The sequence below is a fragment of the Squalius cephalus genome (genome assembly GCF_949319135.1).
Source record: "Squalius cephalus genome assembly, chromosome: 25".
Taxonomy (NCBI): Eukaryota; Metazoa; Chordata; class Actinopteri; order Cypriniformes; family Leuciscidae; genus Squalius; species Squalius cephalus.
Window position 1 is genome coordinate 2,845 of NC_137146.1, and position 19,656 is coordinate 22,500.

General features: G+C 45.0%; 1 protein-coding gene across 1 annotated transcript in view; it reads right to left on the bottom strand.

Moving 5' to 3' along the window:
* Positions 1–6,523: 6,523 nt before the first annotated feature.
* Positions 6,524–19,656, bottom strand: part of serpinb1l3 (serpin peptidase inhibitor, clade B (ovalbumin), member 1, like 3) — a 16,606-nt gene continuing 3,473 nt past the window's right edge. The window contains exons 3-7 of the mRNA XM_079862435.1: positions 10,238–10,378; positions 9,820–9,937; positions 8,104–8,246; positions 7,139–7,306; positions 6,524–7,051 (exon numbers count right to left, since the gene is read on the bottom strand). Coding sequence (XP_079718561.1) covers positions 6,647–7,051; positions 7,139–7,306; positions 8,104–8,246; positions 9,820–9,937; positions 10,238–10,378 — 975 coding nt within the window. The 3' untranslated portion in view covers positions 6,524–6,646. The remainder of the gene's footprint in view (positions 7,052–7,138; positions 7,307–8,103; positions 8,247–9,819; positions 9,938–10,237; positions 10,379–19,656) is intronic.

Below are 19,656 nucleotides of genomic sequence, written 5' to 3' on the forward strand. Positions count from 1 at the left end.
TCTGATATCTGAGCTCAAATAGCAGTGGATATACACCTGCAGGTATCTGATGCTACGCTCTACTTAGCCTTACATTGGTTGATCATAAGCTGCACTGAAGTGTGGGAACATTCACCATAAGGTTTCTGGGGAATATGGTTTGACCCAGTAAAGAGAACAAGCAAATTTAAACATATCAAGGATCACAGGTTTGTCTTCAAACCTAGAAGGACTTCTCATCTGGGCAGCTGTTAATTTTCCAGAAGGTTACTGACATGTCAGGATCTCACTGGAAATAAAACAAATCAATGAATTAAATTGAATTTACCATGTTGCTACTTTGTCTAGAGTAACAGAAATGTGGGAGATACATATGTAAATAAGATGGTCCATCTGTGTCATACAGTAATGAGCTGTTCAGTAAAACAGGTCTATAAGAGCTTGAAATGCTCTAGCATGAGCCAGAGGATGATATTACAAATGACATGTAGTTAGTGTTAATTTAATGAAGCTCGAATAAGTTATGCCACAGAAGTATATTTTGATGGACCCCATTGATTTCCATAGTAGGGAAAAAAACCTAGGGAAGTTAATGGGGTCCATCAACTGTTAGGTTACCAACATTCTTCAAAATATCTTCTTTTGTGTTCAGCAGAAGAAAGAAATTCATACAGTTTTGAAACAACTTGAGGGTGAGTCAATTTTTAAGTGAACCATTCCTTTAAGCCTCGTCTTTGAAACCAGAAAATAGACAGAATTTAACTCACTAATTCAAAACTCCAGCAGCTTCCTCACTCTCCAAAATCCATTACAGACACACCCTGTGCAAGATCAGCTTGTGGACATTTATACTCCTGAGCACAACCATTGACAGACATGCAAACAATCCGGAATTAAATTCACATAACAACCAATAATTATAATAAACTTTTTGTACATGCCCTAACCAACAAATTATTTAACAGACATTTTTACACATTTGCTCATTGAAAAATGTTTAATTTTAAAACAAAAAACAACCCCCTTCATCTTCTACACTTGGTGTCTCCCACCTCCCACGATGCACCACAGCAAAGATATAAAAGTTAAATTCAGAAGCTGTTCTGGCTTTTTAGCTAATTCTAGCATGTGGTCATATTGGGTGGCTTTCTGTTTGTTTGGCCTGGTTTTTAATGAATTGTGCAAAGTAGCCAAGCTCAACTTACTGTAAGTTTTACTCTTAAATTGAGATTTAGAAAGATCCATAGCCTGTTTAATGTAAAAAAAGAAAAGAAAAAAAAGGAAGGAATTATTTTGATCTGCTGTTTTGGTCTGTTTTTCATCAGTCGGGCTGCGATGATGCACAAGCTCACCTGCATCTCCTGATTTTTCACCTGCTGCTCGTCTGCCATATGCTTTCTCTGCCAGGATTTATATGAATGATATAATGAATGATAGGTTGGAACTTTCTTAATACTTATTTTCTTAATATATTTGATAAAGGGACATTTTGACCATGTATTAGGCTGTCCACAAGTATTGTTATTGAAATATAACACGGGGAGCATTAATAAATCTTTGTGAGCAGCTAATATTTTGATTATTTATCCCTCAAACCCCTTTCTATGGTCTTTTCATATGAGCTCATCAATGTTTACTGACTGATGATTGTGCATTGGAACATTAGCACTTGACACCTGCATCTACCACTTAAAACACTTTACTTTAATTTCTTATTATCAATGTAAAGCTGCTTTGGAACAATCTACATTGTTAAAAGCGTTATATAAAGGAAGATGACTTGTCCGCTGTGTAAGATTTGTTCCTATCTGTTGTAATTTGCTAGCTATATTGATACTGAAACTCTGCTGACCATAACAAAAAATAGTGTCATTGTTCAGCTGAGGTCAGTTCAGTTCCTTGTCTAAAGATCATCAATTATTAAATGAGTTAATTTCGTCTATAAAGCCGTTCTGTAGAAAACAGCTATGTCATCATCAGCTCGGTTCAGTTCTCTGTTCAGTGTGGTCACTGAAAAGGGGTTGGGTCTCCTAATTTAAAACTCTTCTCAAAGTTAACGAGAAAGTAAAATAATAATAATAATAGAATCTTAGATTTAAGAATCTTTTAGTCCTTTAGTCATGTGAGAACTTGCAAATAGTCTTTCCATAGATCTTTTGATTTGACTGATATTTCCAGTTTTAGAAAATATATTAGATTTTTCAGTGTCATAAAACTGATTCTTTATAAATTATTCTTTCCAACTAAGGAAGAGATCTTGGTTGTCTGTTTTTGGCTGAATCAGACCATTTGTCTGTGTCCAGTTCCTTTTCTTATACAGTGAGGAAAATAAGTATTTGAACACCCTGCTATTTTGCAAGTTCTCCCACTTGGAAATCATGGAGGAATCTGAAATTGTCATCGTAGGTGCATGTCCACTGTGAGAGACATAATCTAAAAAAAAAAAAAATCCAGAAATCACAATGTATGATTTTTTAACTATTTATTTGTATGATACATCTGCAAATAAGTATTTGAACACCTGAGAAAATCAATGTTAATATTTGGTACAGTAGCCTTTGTTTACAATTACAGAGGTCCAACGTTTCCTGTAGTTTTTCACCAGGTTTGCACACACTGCAGGAGGGATTTTGGCCCACTCCTCCACACAGATCTTCTCTAGATCAGTCAGGTTTCTGGGCTGTCGCTGAGAAACACGGAGTTTGAGCTCCCTCCAAAGATTCTCTATTGGGTTTAGGTCTGGAGACTGGCTAGGCCACTCCAGAACCTTGATATGCTTCTTACAGAGCCACTCCTTGGTTATCCTGGCTGTGTGCTTCGGGTCATTGTCATGTTGGAAGACCCAGCCTCGACCCATCTTCAATGCTCTAACTGAGGGAAGGAGGTTGTTCCCCAAAATCTCGCAATACATGGCCCCGGTCATCCTCTCCTTAATACAGTGCAGTCGCCCTGTCCCATGTGCAGAAAAACACCCCCAAAGCATGATGCTACCACCCCCATGCTTCACAGTAGGGATGGTGTTCTTGGGATGGTACTCATCATTCTTCTTCCTCCAAACACGTTTAGTGGAATTATGACCAAAAAGTTCTATTTTGGTCTCATCTGACCACATGACTTTCTCCCATGACTCCTCTGGATCATCCAAATGGTCATTGGCAAACTTAAGACGGGCCTTGACATGTGCTGGTTTAAGCAGGGGAACCTTCCGTGCCATGCATGATTTCAAACCCTGACGTCTTAGTGTATTACCAACAGTAACCTTGGAAACGGTGGTCCCAGCTCTTTTCAGGTCATTGACCAGCTCCTCCCGTGTAGTTCTGGGCTGATTTCTCACCTTTCTTAGGATCATTGAGACCCCACGAGGTGAGATCTTGCATGGAGCCCCAGTCCGAGGGAGATTGACAGTCATGTTTAGCTTCTTCCGTTTTTTAATGATTGCTCCAACAGTGGACCTTTTTTCACCAAGCTGCTTGGCAATTTCCCCGTAGCCCTTTCCAGCCTTGTGGAGGTGTACAATTTTGTCTCTAGTGTCTTTGGACAGCTCTTTGGTCTTGGCCATGTTAGTAGTTGGATTCTTACTGATTGTATGGGATGGACAGGTGTCTTTATGCAGCTAACGACCTCAAACAGGTGCATCTAATTTAGGATAATAAATGGAGTGGAGGTGGACATTTTAAAGGCAGACTAACAGGTCTTTGAGGGTCAGAATTCTAGCTGATAGACAGGTGTTCAAATACTTATTTGCAGCTGTATCATACAAATAAATAGTTAAAAAATCATATTTTGTGATTTCTGGATTTTTTTTTTTTTTTAGATTATGTCTCTCACAGTGGACATGCACCTAAGATGACAATTTCAGACCCCTCCATGATTTCCAAGTGGGAGAACTTGCAAAATAGCAGGGTGTCCAAATACTTATTTTCCTCACTGTATGTTATGAGTGTAAAGTATGAAATATTGTATTTGTGTGCTAGTAACAAATACAATAATGATGCAATAATCATTAAACTGTTATCCGTTCATGAGGTTGTTTTTTTGACTGTTGTTATTAATGTTGTTAAAGAAGAAAGAGTTTCTGTGCTGCTATCAAGGCCTCCAGATGTTCATGAAACACCTGCGTTCTAGAGTTCATCCAGCTGTGACTATTGATGACGTACAGATTCAGACTGTGACAGAGCTGTTTTTCACCTTTTTTTTTTTCTCTGTACAGATGAAAGTTAACACTTAACATCAAGAGAATGTGAGGTACCCATTGTGTAAAGACTAATAAAGAACAGCAGTCACAGCAGCAATCATTCTCTCCTCCACCATGTTTAAAGTTTATGACATGCTCAACTCAGAAAATCATGCTTCAGAACTATCTCTGAGTTTCTCAATTTCTGACTAGGAAGCTCCGACTCTGAATTTCTGACTAGGATTATTATTATTAGAGACTGTTGAGCCTGAAACTACTCTGAGTTTCCTAGTGGGGAATTGGACATAAATGCCCTCTCAAGTCATATTTACTACTAATAATTTTGATACCAAAAATAGACTGTATTTGACCAAAATTACAGTATCTAGATAGCTTTGTGAAAGTTTACATGGTTGTCAGTGAATGGGACGCTACATTTTATTCAAAATTAAATATCTTCCATGTATTTTGGCTTTAATAAGATTTCCCCAATAAATAGAAAAATAGCTTAGACTGTTCAGCCAAACGTCTTATTCCAAAGAACACAATGTATTTTGCAACTTATATTTATTGTACAGATTTGTTCCACTTTAAAAAAAAAAAAATGCAGATTATGTGTGTTTGTCTATTTGTTGGGTTATGGTTAGTCAAGTCAAGTCATCTTCATTTATATAGCGCTTTTAACAATGTAGATTGTTTCAAAGCAGCTTTACAGAGATAAACGTATAATTTAAGGTAACAGAGATTGTTTTGGCTTTATAGCAGTTCTTTAATAAAGTTATTTTCCAGCTAAAGTTAGTTTTGATTGATTCGCTTCCGTCACAACGATCATTTGTTATTAAATTAGGGGCCGCTAAGACGACACCATTCTCTCTACACAGACTTTAAACGCGAACCTGTGATAAACGCTGATGGCGTTCACATGCGCATTAAGAATTGGTTCTATAGTTATGTGCTTTTGAATATATGTGGGCATGTTTGTAATTCCCTACAAACCAAGCCTAAATAAAGTTCTGGTCTTTCCTTATAAATTTTGATACAGAATTTTATTTTATTTTGTCACTTCGGGGTAGGTACGTGAAACGAATTAAGGGTTAGGGTTGACGCATCTCCCGCTCTGACTGTGTCCTGCTGAAGCTCATGCAGGATCAAGATAAACTGGGGCTGATGCGTCTGTCAGAACTGTTTTCTCTTCTAAGACTGACCATGTTCTTCAGAAGGCTGTTGGTGAAGATCCAGCGCTGTGTGTCCAGAGAGCCGGTCAGAACTGAACCTAGAGCTCGAATCCGCACATGAACAAACACTTTAGACAGAGGAGAAAAGACTGACTTTAAACCAAGACAGGAAAAGACATGAAGACATTTATCTGCTGAAAGCTTTGGTGCTTTAGATGACGGATTCACTGCGAAACTACGACCAGACATACTTAGTCTATGGCAATGACTTACATAAGAACATATACACAGTGTTTATGGCAAAAATACTTTAAAAAATCCTAAAATAATAGTTTTGGAATTTGGACAAAAACCCTATTTGCCCGTTATTCATATAATTAATATTAAAGAACTTGTGTAGTGAACTGAATGGCATCTTTTTATGTGGACTACACATTCAAAACGTGTTGCTGAATGATTTTTTTTGCTGAGTTTAAGCATCAGTAAATCAAAACAGTGTCTCATTACCCCTCTTGGCAGCATTAAAAAAAGAGCAAAACTTTAGTGACTGGATGGACAGCTCTTCCCATTCTTTTCTCTCTCTCTCTCTAATTAAACTAGTTTATTTTTTGGATAGTAAAAGGTTTTTGACATTGCCAAAGCATAGTAACGTTAAATGTACATACAATCATGTTCACACAAATACACATTAAAGAAAGAGATGTTAAAAGTACTAATAAAGAGCAGCTTATGTAAGGTTTGCTATTTTCTGCATGTTCTAGTTTCCCAGCTCCATCTGTACGAAGCCTTTATCATCTAGATCAGGGATGTGTAACTTCAGTCCTGCAGTGTTGATAAAAACTCACCTGTAGCTGTCTATTAATCCTGAAGACATTGAAGAGCTTGTTCAGTTGGGTTAGATTGGGTGGGCACTAACCTCTGCAGGACCGAAGCTGATATCCCTGATATAACCACTGGGATAAAGCAGTTTGGAGAACAGATGGTAAATATCACATTCATAAATATCAATGGTCAAAAAAGGTACACAATTTTGTACACTAAGTTTGAGCTTTATCAGTATCTTGAAGCATTGGAGGACATAAAGAAACAGGTTTTATTTTATTTTTTGAACAATCACAAGTTGTTTATTCATAATGTCACATGAACCTGTACAGCAAATGCATAGACAATTTCACTCCAGATTATTCAATAGAGGAAACAACACAGGCATGCCAGAATTAAGGCAAAAGGACATTTTCATTGAAGAGCAACTGGTCTTTCCACAAACCCTAACTGCACAGACCAGAACCTGTTCTAATCAGATGAAACCCGTGGGATCTCACGGAGAGCAGACGCGCCCGTAGAACAGAACGCTCCTGGACGGGTTGTGGCGTATGAAGAAGAGGAACGGGTGATCGGCACAGAAGCGCTCGGGACGCATCAGACAGCGCATCATCATCACGGCACCGGTGGCCGCCGCCGCCTCCGTTCCCTCTTCGTTCACTTCAACAAACGACTTGTGCACCACCTTCGACAGCACTAGATCATTCCCGGGGGACATTCCTGAAAAATCAGCTTTCTTCGAGTCAAACGCATCCACCATTCCCAGGCTGATCAGAAGAGAGTTCATGTTATAGGTTTCCTCCATCTTGAATCTGGGCAGAGACACTTCAACTTCCAGAAGGTCCATCATGTCGGGTCGGGTCCACTCCATGAAGTTCTCGAAGCTCAGCGCGCTCTCCAGCTGGACAAGAGAGATCAACACAACTCAACACAGCAGATCAACACAACTCCACACAGCAGATCAACACAACTCAACACAACTCCACACCTTCTGAAGGCCGGTGTTGTCGTCCTCCATGGCGTTGGGAAGCAGGATCAACATACTGAGGTCTTTTCCCACATACGGCAGCTCCAGAATCTGACAGTTCACCTCAGGAATGAAGGCCAGAGGAAACTTGGCCTTCTGGAACATCATCCGCACCGGCTTCGATTCATTCTGTCAACCAGTGAAAACATATCGTCACTCTCACTGATATCACATGACTGTTGCTGCAAAAATCATCAAGAAGGAAACAACAGAAATATTACACATATTCCATGAAGAAATGAAGAATACACAACACGGATCAGTCTGCCCTCCATCCAAGATAAATCTAAACAGTCACATGATCCAGCAAACGGCATCTTCAGTCTCTTTCATCAGGAATGAGATTGATGACGACTAGAACTAAAAGATTCTTCCCACCGTCCCACTAAGCATCCCTGTAATCTGGAAATGTGTGTACGTCTCATCCATTTCAGTATGACAATCAGTTACATTCTATTTTATATACATTTACTTTGAAATATTTGAGAACTGCTGCCCAATTGTTCCCTATTTCTAAATTCAATATCAGGCTTTCGCAATGTTTCACAAGCTGGAAGATTACACCACTGTTTTCTGCAGAGCTACTTTACAGCTCAATTGAACTCTTTTCATAATTGATGCACTTTACACAGTTATTGAACAGATATGAATCAACAGTGAACTGATTTCAGCTGAATAATGATGGTTTAATATCATTATTTTCCTGTTATTACTGTGAAGCTGCTTTGAAACAATCTGTATTTGTATAAAACGCTGTAGAAAAAAGCTGACAAGGAAAGTTAATTTATATGCAGTAGCCAATCTCACATACAATGGTAATTAAAAAGCATATTAAAGAAAAAGATAAATAGACATTCAAGTCAAACCATGTAAGAAAGTTCACATTAAAAAGGTAAAATAATAATGTAAGAGGGTCTGAATCTGACCTTGTTGATCTTGAACTGCTCGTCTCGGGTCTGATCCTCTCTGAACTTTCTCTCCCAGTCGCCCTTGAAATACACAGCGTTTACCAGCACGAGTTTGGTCAGAGAATCCACGTCTCCTTCTGCCAGCAGGTCCTTGATCTTCTCTACGATTGTAAACACATTAAAACTGACACAGCAGGAATTGCTCAAATCAAGTGAGTTTATTAGTAGGGCTGGGTATCGATTCAGATGTTACAATTCGATTCGATTTCGATTCGCAAGCTCTCAAATCGATTCGATTTCGATTCTCGATTCTCGATTCGATTTTCGATTTCGATTCTCGATTCGATTTTCGATTTCGATTCTCGATTCGATTTTTCGATTTCGATTCTGAATTAGATTTCGATTCAACTCAATGAATATTTAATACAAATCCTATATTTATTAAAAAAAGAAAAGAAAAGAAAAGTGAACATAAGTTTTCAAGTGTCTAATTAATAAAAAGAAATTAAGAGCCACAAACCTGTATATTAAACTCTTTTTATTTTAGGTACACTTGGGTACATTAAAACAGAACCCAACTCTATATTTCAAATGCATACAATGAATAGACAGGATTTTGATGCAAGATGAAAAATTGATGCTGAAAATTGGACAAGTCAGAACAGTCGCATGTCTTGATCAAACAGGTTAACAATCCTCACATAAACCCATATAAAAACATTGCATATAATTTTTATCTGTGCCCTTCCTTTCTAACAGCTTGGCCATATACATAAATTGAATAAAGTTATCAAACAGTCTGTGCTGCATTAATTATAAATTATATATAGACTAATCAAAGTTAAAAAAGTTCTTTAGTCAAGAGCAGTGAGTGTTTTTCTCTGTTCCCGACAGAGATAATTAGTGGCTACTGTGTACTGTCCCTTTAAGACCAGCCGCTGTTGACAGAGACGCGGATCTCACACGCGCCTCATTCTCTCACGAGTCATAACTCTTCACGTTCATCATAAGACTGCTCTTATGTTATGAAAATACTCAACAAAAAGACATTTTGGCATTATTGTGTGTTTTATTGTTCGTTCAAGCGCGAAAGATAACTCTATTCTGGGCTGTCTTGTGCGCACGCACGATATCATCGCAAGTTTTTCTGTCACAGTCAGGACACAGGCAGCGAGATCTATTTTGTCTTGTCGCGTATGAATGGTTTAAAAGCATTTGCATGAATAAGAGCGGGATCATGTAACACTAGCCAAAGGATGACAAAAAATTAACAGATATGCTGCATTGCGTTTAAAGCCCAAATTTGTTTATTTCATACAAAATCGCAGCATTTTGCATCATATAGCCTATAATTGCGTATAGGCTTGACATCGCGATTGCGATATTAAACGTGCAGCACTAATTGAGGTTATTTTAGGATTTAGATAAAACTAACATACAATCTCACAGCATTAGCTATAAAATTGAGTTTGCAAGCCTATATGAACAGTGGAGGAAAACTAATTCTTGGGTAATAGATAAATAAAGATGGAAAAAAATCGATTCTTGGCGTTTGAGAATCGATTTTGAATCGACCACATTTTAAAAAACGATTAATCGAAAAATCGATTTTTTTTGCCCAGCCCTATTTATTAGTAGTAGTAATGCAGCACTTAATGGATGAAGTGATGTCGCATTAAAGATACATCATTGTGCTTTTCTTCCTGACATTGTGTTAAATTTGTGCTTGTCCACCTTGTGTTTGCTCCTCCACCCAGCTGTTGATGTGTGAACGAGCCGAGTCCGCCTGACCGATGAAGTCCAGCGTCTCCAGATCAGCCTGATACAGGCCCTTCGTGTCACTGACGAACTTCTGGAACAACAAAGAGGAAAAATAAAGACGTACTGCACAAACAACTAAAACATGTATAACTTTTTTTCACCATTTAAAAAAAACAAAAACTTTTTTTCACTTCACTTCAACAATAATATTCCAAGGGTCTTCTTTAAAATCAGACCAAACTTCAATCTGTGCTCCAAAAGTGATTTTTTTTTTCACATAATTTGTCGTCTAAGGGCCACAGAGCATCTTCTGTAAACTGGTGCATAAGAATAAAGCAGGCAGATGTGTGTGTGTGTGTGTGTGTGTGTGTGTGTGTGTGAGAGAATGAACCTCAGTGAATCTGTAGCTCTTCTCTCCATACAGGCGATTGGCGAGACTCAGTGCGTACGGCGCCTCGGCTCGGATCATCTCGCTCAGGAGTTTACTAAAGCCAGCGTGGGTTTCAGCCTCTGCTCCGGCAAAATGCAAAGTCTGGAGACAAACAGTCAATTACAGAAGTTGCAGATGTGATTAATCTGTAAAAAAACACTGAGAAATCAGACGATATGGAAGCATAAATATGGTTTCTTCAGTTCACAGACGGAGCTTTAATCAGTTTTTGCTGAAAATGTGATCAACATTATTTAATCAAAATCATTAAACCATTTAAATCAAACAAATAAATGTTTCAACAGTCATTCGGTCCATTCAGAATTATCAATAGGTGATCCTTTACCACCTCTGTGTGACAACAGCTCATTTGAATTGCATTCAATTACCATCACTAGTCCAATTAAAATCCATTTTGTAGTTGTTTATCGTCCCCCAGGTCAGCTTGGGAGTTTCTTGGAGGAGCTTGATGTGCTACTCTCATCCTTCCCTGAGGATGGAACTCTTCTCATAGTTCTTGGAGACTTCAACATCCACCTAGAAAAGCCTCAGGCTGCTGATTTCCACACTCTGCTCGCCTCATTCGACCTCAAACGAGTATCTACTGCGGCTACTCACAAATCAGGTAACCTATAGGACCTTATTTACACACGCTACTGCTCCTCTGACCATACACTGGTCACTCCACTGCACACCTCAGATCACTTCCTCCTCACTCTCAACCTCAACCTGCCACAGAACACAACACACACTCCTCCACTGGTCACCTGCCTCAGAACACAACACACACTCCTCCACTGGTCACCTGCCTCAGAACACAACACACACTCCTCCACTGGTCACCTGCCTCAGAACACAACACACACTCCTCCACTGGTCACCTGCCTCAGAACACAACACACACTCCTCCACAGGTTACCTGCCTCAGAACACAACACACACTCCTCCACTGGTCACCTGCCTCAGAACACAACACACACTCCTCCACAGGTCACCTGCCTCAGAACACAACACACACTCCTCCACTGGTCACCTGCCTCAGAACACAACACACACTCCTCCACTGGTCACCTGCCTCAGAACACAACACACACTCCTCCACTGGTCACCTGCCACAGAACACAACACACACTCCTCCACTGGTTACCTGCCTCAGAACACAACACACACTCCTCCACTGGTCACCTGCCTCAGAACACAACACACACTCCTCCACTGGTTACCTGCCTCAGAACACAACACACACTCCTCCACAGGTCACCTGCCTCAGAACACAACACACACTCCTCCACTGGTCACCTGCCTCAGAACACAACACACACTCCTCCACTGGTCACCTGCCACAGAACACAACACACACTCCTCCACTGGTCACCTGCCTCAGAACACAACACACACTCCTCCACTGGTCACCTGCCACAGAACACAACACACACTCCTCCACTGGTCACCTGCCACAGAACACAACACACACTCCTCCACAGGTCACCTGCCACAGAACACAACACACACTCCTCCACTGGTCACCTGCCTCAGAACACAACACACACTCCTCCACAGGTCACCTGCCACAGAACACAACACACACTCCTCCACTGGTCACCTGCCACAGAACACAACACACACTCCTCCACAGGTCACCTGCCACAGAACACAACACACACTCCTCCACAGGTCACCTGCCTCAGAACACAACACACACTCCTCCACTGGTCACCTGCCTCAGAACACAACACACACTCCTCCACTGGTTACCTGCCTCAGAACACAACACACACTCCTCCACAGGTCACCTGCCTCAGAACACAACACACACTCCTCCACTGGTCACCTGCCACAGAACACAACACACACTCCTCCACAGGTCACCTGCCACAGAACACAACACACACTCCTCCACTGGTCACCTGCCTCAGAACACAACACACACTCCTCCACTGGTCACCTGCCTCAGAACACAACACACACTCCTCCACTGGTCACCTGCCTCAGAACACAACACACACTCCTCCACTGGTCACCTGCCTCAGAACACAACACACACTCCTCCACTGGTCACCTGCCTCAGAACACAACACACACTCCTCCACAGGTCACCTGCCTCAGAACACAACACACACTCCTCCACTGGTCACCTGCCTCAGAACACAACACACACTCCTCCACTGGTCACCTGCCTCAGAACACAACACACACTCCTCCACTGGTCACCTGCCTCAGAACACAACACACACTCCTCCACTGGTCACCTGCCACAGAACACAACACACACTCCTCCAATGGTCACCTGCCTCAGAACACAACACACACTCCTCCACAGGTCACCGGCCACAGAACACAACACACACTCCTCCACTGGTTACCTGCCTCAGAACACAACACACACTCCTCCACAGGTCATCTGCCACAGAACACAACACACACTCCTCCAATGGTCACCTGCCTCAGAACACAACACACACTCCTCCACTGGTCACCTGCCTCAGAACACAACACACACTCCTCCACTGGTCACCTGCCTCAGAACACAACACACACTCCTCCACAGGTCATCTGCCACAGAACACAACACACACTCCTCCACAGGTCATCTGCCCCAGAACACAACACACACTCCTCCACAGGTCACCTTTCGGCGAAACCTACACTCACTCTCACCCTCTTGCCTATCCTCTCTGGTCTCATCCACACTTTCTCCACATGATCGGCTTTCAACACTAGATACTAACAGCGCAACTGATAATCTTTTCTCCACTTTAACATCCTGCTTGGACAACTTCTGCCCCCTTTCCTCCAGGCCAGCCCGCGCCACACCCTCTGCCCCCTGGTTATCTGATGTTCTCTGTGAACATCGTTCTAAACTCAGGGGTGCAGAGAGGAAGAGGCGCAAATCGAAAGATCCTAATGACCTTGGTCTTTATCAATCTCTCCTCTCTTCCTTTTCTGCTAATATCTCTCCTGCTAAAATGACTTACTATCACAACAAAATTAACAACTCTTCTGACTCGCGCATGCTTTTTAACATTCTTCGGATTTTGCCACATTCTTCATGAATTTACCAATTTACCAATTCTCAAACTGACATACACATCTTACCAGCTAACACACATAGTCTACCCTCCTTCTCTCGGCTTTCAAAGGCAGAAGTCTCTAAACTCCTCCTTTCCAATCGCCCTACTACCTGTTCGCTTGATCCTATTCCCACTAACCTACTTCAAGCCATTTCATCCACAGTTGTGCCTGCACTCACGCACATCATAAACACCTCTCTTCACACTGGTACCTTTCCCACAGCATTTAAGCAGGCTCGGGCACATCTGGAAAATTACAGACCAGTATCTCTTCTTCCATTCATTGTGAAAGCACTGCGAGTTGTTTTCTACCAGATCTCTTCCTTTCTTACACAGAACACCCTCCTGGACAACAATCAGTCTGGTTTCAAAAGCGGACACTCAACTGAGACTGCCCTGCTCTCAGGAATTGAAGCTCTGAGACTGGCTAGAGCAGCTTCTAAATCCTCAGTTCTCATTCTGCTGGATCTGTCTGCTGCCTTTGACACAGTTAACCACCAGATCCTCCTATCAATCCTAAAGACGAACCGCACTTCAATGGTTCAAGTCATACCTCTCAGGTAGGTCCTTCAGGGTGTCATGGAGGGGTGAGGTGTCCAAGACCCAACATCTAGCTACTGGAGTGCCCCAGGGCTTAAGTCCGTAACCTCAACCAGAACTGCTGAGTCTGTAACCTCAACCAGAGAACCTCAACCAGAGCGGCTGAGTCCGTAACCTCAACCAGAGTGGCTGAGTCCGTAACCTCAACCAGAGCGGCTGAGTCCGTAACCTCAACCAGAGCGGCTGAGTCCGTAACCTCAACCAGAGCGGCTGAGTCCGTAACCTCAACCAGAGCGGCTGAGTCCGTAACCTCAACCAGAGAACCTCAACCAGAGTGGCTGAGTCCGTAACCTCAACCAGAGAACCTCAACCAGAGCGGCTGAGTCTGTAACCTCAACCAGAGAACCTCAACCAGAGCGACTGAGTCCGTAACCTCAACCAGAGCGACTGAGTCCGTAACCTCAACCAGAGCGACTGAGTCCGTAACCTCAACCAGAGCGGCTGAGTCCGTAACCTCAACCAGAGCAGCTGAGTCCGTAACCTCAACCAGAGCGACTGAGTCCGTAACCTCAACCAGAGCGACTGAGTCCGTAACCTCAACCAGAGCGGCTGAGTCCGTAACCTCAACCAGAGCGGCTGAGTCCGTAACCTCAACCAGAGCGGCTGAGTCCGTAACCTCAACCAGAACGGCTGAGTCAGTAACCTCAACCAGAACGGCTGAGTCAGTAACCTCAACCAGAGCAGCTGAGTCCGTAACCTCAACCAGAGCGGCTGAGTCCGTAACCTCAACCAAAGAACCTCAACCAGAGCGGCTGAGTCCGTAACCTCAACCAGAGCGGCTGAGTCCGTAACCTCAACCAGAGAACCTCAACCAGAGCGACTGAGTCCGTAACCTCAACCAGAGCGGCTGAGTCCGTAACCTCAACCAGAGAACCTCAACCAGAGCGACTGAGTCCGTAACCTCAACCAGAGCGGCTGAGTCCGTAACCTCAACCAGAGCAGCTGAGTCCGTAACCTCAACCAGAGCGACTGAGTCCGTAACCTCAACCAGAGAACCTCAACCAGAGCGGCTGAGTCCGTAACCTCAACCAGAGGGGCTGAGTCCGTAACCTCAACCAGAGCAGCTGAGTCCGTAACCTCAACCAGAGCGACTGAGTCCGTAACCTCAACCAGAGAACCTCAACCAGAGCGGCTGAGTCCGTAACCTCAACCAGAGCGGCTGAGTCCGTAACCTCAACCAGAGAACCTCAACCAGAGCGGCTGAGTCCATAACCTCAACCAGAGCGGCTGAGTCCGTAACCTCAACCAGAGAACCTCAACCAGAGCGACTGAGTCCGTAACCTCAACCAGAGCGACTGAGTCCGTAACCTCAACCAGAGAACCTCAACCAGAGCGACTGAGTCCGTAACCTCAACCAGAGCGGCTGAGTCCGTAACCTCAACCAGAGAACCTCAACCAGAGCGACTGAGTCCGTAACCTCAACCAGAGCGGCTGAGTCCGTAACCTCAACCAGAGCAGCTGAGTCCGTAACCTCAACCAGAGCGGCTGAGTCCGTAACCTCAACCAGAGCGGCTGAGTCCGTAACCTCAAACAGAGCAGCTGAGTCCGTAACCTCAACCAGAGCGGCTGAGTCCGTAACCTCAACCAGAGCGGCTGAGTCCGTAACCTCAACCAGAGAACCTCAACCAGAGCGGCTGAGTCCATAACCTCAACCAGAGCGGCTGAGTCCGTAACCTCAACCAGAGAACCTCAACCAGAGCGACTGAGTCCGTAACCTCAACCAGAGCGACTGAGTCCATAACCTCAACCAGAGCGACTGAGTCCGTAACCTCAACCAGAGAACCTCAACCAGAGCGACTGAGTCCGTAACCTCAACCAGAGCGACTGAGTCCGTAACCTCAACCAGAGAACCTCAACCAGAGCGGCTGAGTCCGTAACCTCAACCAGAGCGGCTGAGTCCGTAACCTCAACCAGAGAACCTCAACCAGAGCGACTGAGTCCATAACCTCAACCAGAGCGACTGAGTCCGTAACCTCAACCAGAGCGGCTGAGTCCGTAACCTCAACCAGAGAACCTCAACCAGAGCGGCTGAGTCCGTAACCTCAACCAGAGCGGCTGAGTCCGTAACCTCAACCAGAGCGGCTGAGTCCGTAACCTCAACCAGAGAACCTCAACCAGAGCGGCTGAGTCCGTAACCTCAACCAGAGCGACTGAGTCCGTAACCTCAACCAGAGAACCTCAACCAGAGCGGCTGAGTCCGTAACCTCAACCAGAGCGGCTGAGTCCGTAACCTCAACCAGAGCGACTGAGTCCGTAACCTCAACCAAAGAACCTCAACCAGAGCGACTGAGTCCGTAACCTCAACCAGAGCGACTGAGTCCGTAACCTCAACCAGAGAACCTCAACCAGAGCGGCTGAGTCCGTAACCTCAACCAAAGAACCTCAACCAGAGCGACTGAGTCCGTAACCTCAACCAGAGCGACTGAGTCCGTAACCTCAACCAGAGAACCTCAACCAGAGCGGCTGAGTCCGTAACCTCAACCAGAGCGGCTGAGTCCGTAACCTCAACCAGAGAACCTCAACCAGAGAACCTCAACCAGAGCGACTGAGTCCGTAACCTCAACCAGAGAACCTCAACCAGAGCGGCTGAGTCCGTAACCTCAACCAGAGCGGCTGAGTCCGTAACCTCAACCAGAGAACCTCAACCAGAGAACCTCAACCAGAGAACCTCAACCAGAGCGACTGAGTCCGTAACCTCAACCAGAGCGACTGAGTCCGTAACCTCAACCAGAGCGACTGAGTCCGTAACCTCAACCAAAGAACCTCAACCAGAGCGGCTGAGTCCGTAACCTCAACCAGAGCGACTGAGTCCGTAACCTCAACCAGAGCGGCTGAGTCCGTAACCTCAACCAGAGCGACTGAGTCCGTAACCTCAACCAAAGAACCTCAACCAGAGCGACTGAGTCCGTAACCTCAACCAGAGCGACTGAGTCCGTAACCTCAACCAGAGCGGCTGAGTCCGTAACCTCAACCAGAGCGGCTGAGTCCGTAACCTCAACCAGAGCGACTGAGTCCGTAACCTCAACCAGAGAACCTCAACCAGAGCGGCTGAGTCCGTAACCTCAACCAGAGAACCTCAACCAGAGCGACTGAGTCCGTAACCTCAACCAGAGAACCTCAACCAGAGCGACTGAGTCCGTAACCTCAACCAGAGCGGCTGAGTCCGTAACCTCAACCAGAGAACCTCAACCAGAGCGACTGAGTCCGTAACCTCAACCAGAGCGACTGAGTCCGTAACCTCAACCAGAGAACCTCAACCAGAGCGACTGAGTCCGTAACCTCAACCAGAGCGACTGAGTCCGTAACCTCAACCAGAGAACCTCAACCAGAGCGGCTGAGTCCGTAACCTCAACCAGAGCGGCTGAGTCCGTAACCTCAACCAGAGAACCTCAACCAGAGCGACTGAGTCCGTAACCTCAACCAGAGCGACTGAGTCCGTAACCTCAACCAGAGCGACTGAGTCCGTAACCTCAACCAAAGAACCTCAACCAGAGCGGCTGAGTCCGTAACCTCAACCAGAGCGACTGAGTCCGTAACCTCAACCAGAGCGGCTGAGTCCGTAACCTCAACCAGAGCGACTGAGTCCGTAACCTCAACCAGAGCGACTGAGTCCGTAACCTCAACCAAAGAACCTCAACCAGAGCGACTGAGTCCGTAACCTCAACCAGAGCGACTGAGTCCGTAACCTCAACCAGAGCGGCTGAGTCCGTAACCTCAACCAGAGCGGCTGAGTCCGGCTGAGTCCGTAACCTCAACCAGAGCGACTGAGTCCGTAACCTCAACCAGAGAACCTCAACCAGAGTGGCTGAGTCCGTAACCTCAACCAGAGAACCTCAACCAGAGCGACTGAGTCCGTAACCTCAACCAGAGAACCTCAACCAGAGCGGCTGAGTCCGTAACCTCAACCAGAGCGGCTGAGTCCGTAACCTCAACCAGAGCGGCTGAGTCCGTAACCTCAACCAGAGCGACTGAGTCCGTAACCTCAACCAGAGCGACTGAGTCCGTAACCTCAACCAGAGCGGCTGAGTCCGTAACCTCAACCAGAGCGGCTGAGTCCGTAACCTCAACCAGAGCGGCTGAGTCCGTAACCTCAACCAGAGCGACTGAGTCCGTAACCTCAACCAGAGCGGCTGAGTCCGTAACCTCAACCAGAGCGACTGAGTCCGTAACCTCAACCAGAGCGACTGAGTCCGTAACCTCAACCAGAGCGGCTGAGTCCGTAACCTCAACCAGAGCGGCTGAGTCCGTAACCTCAACCAGAGCGACTGAGTCCGTAACCTCAACCAGAGCGACTGAGTCCGTAACCTCAACCAGAGCGGCTGAGTCCGTAACCTCAACCAGAGCGGCTGAGTCCGTAACCTCAACCAGAGCGACTGAGTCCGTAACCTCAACCAGAGCGGCTGAGTCCGTAACCTCAACCAGAGCGGCTGAGTCCGTAACCTCAACCAGAGCGGCTGAGTCCGTAACCTCAACCAGAGCGACTGAGTCCGTAACCTCAACCAGAGCGGCTGAGTCCGTAACCTCAACCAGAGCGACTGAGTCCGTAACCTCAACCAGAGCGACTGAGTCCGTAACCTCAACCAGAGCGGCTGAGTCCGTAACCTCAACCAGAGCGGCTGAGTCCGTAACCTCAACCAGAGCGGCTGAGTCCGTAACCTCAACCAGAGCGACTGAGTCCGTAACCTCAACCAGAGCGGCTGAGTCCGTAACCTCAACCAGAGCGACTGAGTCCGTAACCTCAACCAGAGCGACTGAGTCCGTAACCTCAACCAGAGCGGCTGAGTCCGTAACCTCAACCAGAGCAGCTGAGTCCGTAACCTCAACCAGAGCGACTGAGTCCGTAACCTCAACCAGAGAACCTCAACCAGAGCGGCTGAGTCCGTAACCTCAACCAGAGAACCTCAACCAGAGCGACTGAGTCCGTAACCTCAACCAGAGCGACTGAGTCCGTAACCTCAACCAGAGAACCTCAACCAGAGCGACTGAGTCCGTAACCTCAACCAGAGCGACTGAGTCCGTAACCTCAACCAGAGCGACTGAGTCCGTAACCTCAACCAGAGCGACTGAGTCCGTAACTTATTTTTCGGCAGCACTTGATCCAGTAATACTAACACTTTCTCTTCTTTTCTATTTATAAAAAAAAAAAAAAAATGCATATTGTTGTCCTATTGTTAGTTTAACTGCTTCTATTGTTCTCATTTGTAAGTCGCTTTGGATAAAAGCGTCTGCTAAAGGAATAAATGTAAATGTAAATTTCAATATGTTAATTCATCTAAAAAAAGCTGAAAACAGCTTTTCTCTTTATGACTTGATTTACACACCCTGAGCTGATAACAGAACATTTCATAACAATTTACTGCCTTTCTGTGGTAATAATGACTCACAGACCTACAGCTCACCAACCCTGGAGTCAAAGTACAGACTGAGAGAAAAGCTGCGCCTCCATGAGCAAACACAGCGTCACGTGACCCGCATGTGACGTGATCTCTCAATGCAACTCAACACACGCGATCATGAAAATGCCACATTAACAACATGTTAGTGTCTTTGCTTCCTTTATTCTGCTGTGAGTGTGTGTGTATTCTGCTGTGAGTGTGTGTGTATTCTGCTGTGAGTGTGTGTGTTCTGCTGTGAGTGTGTGTGTTCTGCTGTGAGTGTGTGTGTTCTGCTGTGAGTGTGTGTGTATTCTGCTGTGAGTGTGTGTGTATT